This window comes from Octopus bimaculoides, chromosome 8 (genome assembly GCF_046866305.1).
Source record: "Octopus bimaculoides isolate indiv1 chromosome 8, ASM4686630v1, whole genome shotgun sequence".
Lineage (NCBI taxonomy): Eukaryota > Metazoa > Mollusca > Cephalopoda > Octopoda > Octopodidae > Octopus > Octopus bimaculoides.
The window spans coordinates 9,439,224-9,443,996 of record NC_142935.1 but is presented as its reverse complement, the minus strand read 5'-3'; the positions used below and the strand labels follow the sequence as shown (position 1 = coordinate 9,443,996).

General features: G+C 39.9%; 1 protein-coding gene across 1 annotated transcript; it reads right to left on the bottom strand.

Moving 5' to 3' along the window:
• Nucleotides 1-326: 326 nt before the first annotated feature.
• On the bottom strand, nucleotides 327-3,785 carry LOC149134310 (uncharacterized). The gene is made up of 2 exons (XM_089356064.1): nucleotides 2,754-3,785; nucleotides 327-1,571 (listed from the first exon to the last, which is right to left on the bottom strand). The coding sequence occupies exons 1-2, from the start codon at nucleotides 2,794-2,796 to the stop codon at nucleotides 499-501; spliced, it is 1,116 nt and encodes a 371-aa protein (XP_089212190.1). The 5' UTR covers nucleotides 2,797-3,785; the 3' UTR covers nucleotides 327-498.
• Nucleotides 3,786-4,773: the final 988 nt, after the last annotated feature.

Genomic DNA, 4,773 nt, shown 5'->3' with positions numbered 1-4,773 from the left:
CACACATACATTCGTACATACACACATGCATTCACATATATATATATACATACGTACGTACACATACACACACACACAAGATCTCCAAGAGCTGTCTTGATTCAAACAAGAGTCTCGCCATTTTGTCAGTTACAATTCTGCAATGGAAAAGAATCTTAAAATAAACATACGTACATATAAACATACATATATATACACTCACACACAGATACATGCATCTGCACACACACACATACATTTCTTAAAGAACAACACGAAGAGACGTTTTTTTAGGTGACCTCCAAAAAAACTGTTTTCTGTTTTTTTCAGTCGTTCTTTCAAACCACTTTATTTAATTGAGAGATGAAGTCGTTTTTCCAATGAATTATGAAGATTTTATTCTTGTCTTTTTTTGTTTTTGGTAAATTGTCTGATCTTTTGTTGGATTCCTGTCCAATTTAATTTAAAAATACTTTTTAAAAAATCCACAAATATTAGAAATGAGGATTTAATAATATTTTAAAGAGATTCCTCATCGGATGCTCGTCTTCTCGTGCGTTCTGATAGTTTTGTGGGCTCACTGTGGCTTACATGTATTATATCTGCCTTTGTCTGATCTGGTACCATCTTGGATTGACTTGTCGTAGACATATCTCCATGCGAACCTAAAACTTGACCCTTTATTTGAAACGTGAAGTCTATGGCGGAAACCCTTCGTAAAGGGTTGAGAATAGGGTCCCTAGTTTGCCACCATTCCCTACCTGTCGTTTCTTGAGCGTTACCTGATAGAGGAGCAAGTACTGTTCGTGACTGGAATGCCTGAAAAGGACACGATTCAATCTCGGCGGGAGGGCTTATTGCCGTTAATGCTAAAAGAGAAGTTAGACGTGTTGCTGCTTTTTGTCCGTTCGCTGAGGGCATTTGACTTCGTTGTGCTAAATGGGGGTCTGAAGAAAACAGTCTGGAGGCAAGTCTACTTGCTTCGGAACTTGGGCTTAGCGTAGTAATTTTGGGACGACCCAGTACACTCTCGATCGAGATACTCTTTTTAGTGGTGGGGAAAAACCCTTCAAAAGAGGTAGCATGGAAAAAGTTATTGCGAGGTACATTGCGTCGAGATCGTTGTACATGCGGGAAACTCTCTCTCCTCACCGTAACACGGATCGACTCACGCCGAAAGTAACTCAACGGCAGACTATGTCGACGTGAACCAGGAACAAAGTTCTCTCGGTTTTCCATTGTTGGAGAATTACTTCGGAGACTTTCTGAATGATCCAAGGAGCCGTGCCTGGACGGTAATGTTGAGAGGAATCGGGTTTCTCCAATGATATCCCCTTCCTCTGACTCGCTGTTGTCCGTATCTCCATTTACGTGGCTATCCTCGTTCAGTTCGTCTTGTTCAAACACAGAAGACAAACTTCCGGACGTATGTTCCTCATTCAGTTCGGCTTCTTTCTGTAACTCTACGGCTCTTTCTTTTTCCCAACGGTTTTTGTTCGTCTTCACATTCTCTAACATGTTCTTCGACAGTTCCGACCGCATGAAACGCCGCCATTCGTGAAATAATGGGTAAACAACATGCTCCATGAAACCTGCAAAATAATAATAATAATAATAATAATAATGATGATAATAATCATGATAATAATAATAATGGTAATAATAATGATTTCAAATTTTTGTTACAAGAGCAGATTGGGGGAGGGGATTATGTCGATTACATCGACCCCAGTGCGTAACTGGTACTTATTTAATCGACCCTGAAAGGATGAAAGGCAAAGTCGACCTCGGCGGAATTTGAACTCAGAACGTAAAGATAGACGAAATACCACTAAGCATTTCGCCCGGCGTGCTAACGTTTCTACCAGCTCACCGCCTTCCATTATTATTATTATTATTATTAATAATAATAATAATGGTATAAAAAGATGGGCTACAGTAAACACTCTGCTCAATACCACAAAGATTTGCTTGTCAGTTATTTGACCTTAACCAGTTGAGCATGTCCCTTAGTGGCTGACGATATGTGCATCTCTGATCATGAGCAGAAGTAGTGGGGGAGCATCATAGCCATGTGTTGAGAGGAATTCTTTCAGGTTCGAATAATTCACTTTTGGAAACATGGGTGTTTTGCTCAACATCCTTAAACAACCCTTATTCAGGGACCTTTTGAGCGGAATGGGCTACTCGACCTAAAGAAAATTTCTACTGAGCCCCATCTGCGAGGTCTTGCGCTGTTTATCTCGATATGAGATCACCATGTCGCGCGCATATATGGTTGTGATGCCTGTGCCTGCTGTACCCTTATCAGACGGGTAGTCATGATGGGTATGCTGGGCTTCGTATATTTTACCCCAGTGTCACTTTGATGGCATGCACTGCTCTCTCACTCAATAATAATAATAATAATAATAATAATAATCATAATAATAATCCAATCCGTGGCTTATCATCCACTGAAAGTTATTTAGGAATGATCCCTGGCTTACCATCCATGCAAGAAATACAAAACATTGTCTTAACTGGTAACTGATCACACATATTGAGAAGAGAGCATTGTCGCTATGAATTATTTTCCCTTTGTTTTCTTTTTCATTTTATTATATTTTGTACATACGAGTATATCAGCCTGCGGGCGAAATAAAATGGGTTTGCGGGCGGAATTGCGCCCGCAGACGGAGGTTTCCCCACTCCTGTTTTAGGGCCTGTGGATCTGAGATGGAAAACCGCTGGTCTAAAGGAACTGATGACAAAGATGTTATTCTGATACTTACCGGCCTGTATTTTCGCCATGGACGTTGAATATCTGTCGCACATTGGTGTGATTGGCAGTTTTAATTTCCTCTCACAGTCACCTAAAGAAATCAAGGAAAGAGAAAAGAAAAAAAAAACCCTGAATAAATACAATCGAACAGGATTCAAGCATTTTGTTGTATTTCGGGAGAATATTCTGGAAGAATGATAGAGTAACGTGTTTTTAAGTGCGAAATTTGGGCGGTAAAAGATGATAGGTACGATGAATGGTGAATGAGAAGGTGGTAGGAGAAGAGGAAGAGAAGGAGTAGGAGAAGGAGGGGGAGGAGAAGGGGAATAAGGGGAGGAAGAAGAGTAGATGGAGGAGATAGAGGAGGGGAAGAAGGAGGAAGAGGAGTAGATGGAGAAGGGGAATGGAAGAAGGAGGAGTAGATGGAAGAAGGAGATGGAGGGGAAAGAAGAAGGAAGAAGAGAAGGAGATGGAGGTGGAAAGAAGGAGGAAGAAGAGGAGTGGAGGGGAAAGAAGAAGAAGGAGAAGGAGGAGGAGGAGGAAAGGAAAGAGGCGGAGGTGATTTGCTACACTGAAGTCTTGAGGTTGAACAACAACAACAATGAATAGTTTATTGCAAGTGGCATTTTAGTTGTGATTAATTGCTGAAGTAATTAGAGTGAAAATATAGTAGTGTTAATTTTTGATCAACACTGATGAATCATTAGTGGGTAATTTATTTAATGAGGGGTCAGTTATAATTATTGGTTTACTGTTGATGACGAAGACGATGACGATGGTGATGATCATGGCGACGGTGACGATGATGATGATGATGATGATGTCAATGATGATGATGACGATGATGCTAATGATAATGAAGACGATGACGACGACGATGACAATATGTCCGACGGTGTAATTATTTTCTTTTTAAATAAAGGATGAGGTGACTGTATGTTTAGTAATATGATTCAAATGGGACGATGGCAACAGGTGAGCCGTGGCCCACTGTGGTGTTCCGTGGGGCCTTGAACCTTTCGAAAAACAAAAAGGCTGTGTGGTAAGTAGCCTGCTTACCAACCACATAGTTCCGAGTTCAGTCCCACTGCGTGACACCTTGGGCAAGTGTCTTCCACTATAGCCTCGGGCCGACCAAAGTCTTGTGAGTGGATTTGGTAGACGGAAACTGAAAGAAGCCTGTCGTATATGTATATATATATATATGTATGTGTGTATATGTTTGTGTGTCTGTGTCTGCCCCCCAGCATCGCTTGACAACTGATGCTGGTGTATTTACGTCCCCGTAACTTAGCGGTTCGGCAAAAGGGACCGCTAGAATAAGTACTAGATTTACAAAGAATAAGTCGTGGGGTCGATTTGCTCGACTAAAAGGCGGTGCTCTAGAATGGCCGCAGTCAAAGGACTGAAACAAGTAAAAGAGTATAATATACTTGTCGACCATTGAGACAAGTAAAAAAAAGTATCGTAGAACTGTCATTTGAGAGAGGAATTTTTTTCAAATTAATAATTAATCTTAATCCTCAAAACTGATCGTAATCTAACTGAATGCAAGCAAAATAACTGACTCCACCAAAGTATGTCATTTTTTTCTTCCTATTATTATTTCACATAACTCATTAGAAGTCATTTGAGCCCCTTCAGAAACTGTTACACTTTGGAAATTATTGACGTGCTTTTACAATGATTACGATCTTTTCCTTGTAAACAGAAGTTTGTAATTTTCAAATGTTTATTTAATTAACTACGAGACAGAGATTCGTTTGTCATTTTCTATCTGCATACCACATTAATTTGGTAATGGTTGGTTTTCATTTCCAGTTCAAGAAAAAAAAAAAAAAAAAAATTATCTGCTGCCGCGTTTGTGACAAGATCGGGTTTTACCATTACAAGTACAAGAATTTCTGACATTTAAAACATTCTTATCATCAGATTGTCATTCGTCAAAGCTATGTTTCTTTTTCAGAATTTTATCCATTTTATAGATGCGAGCTGGCAGAATCGTTAGCACGTCGGGCGAAATGCTTAGC

Bases quoted from the DNA above. Each gene is read 5' to 3' on its own strand.
- LOC149134310 (XM_089356064.1), bottom strand. From the start codon at position 2,796: ATGTGCGACAGATATTCAACGTCCATGGCGAAAATACAGGCCG. The intron at 1,572-2,753 runs GTAAGTATCAGA...ATTATTTTGCAG, and splicing joins CATGGCGAAAATACAGGCCG to GTTTCATGGAGCATGTTGTT.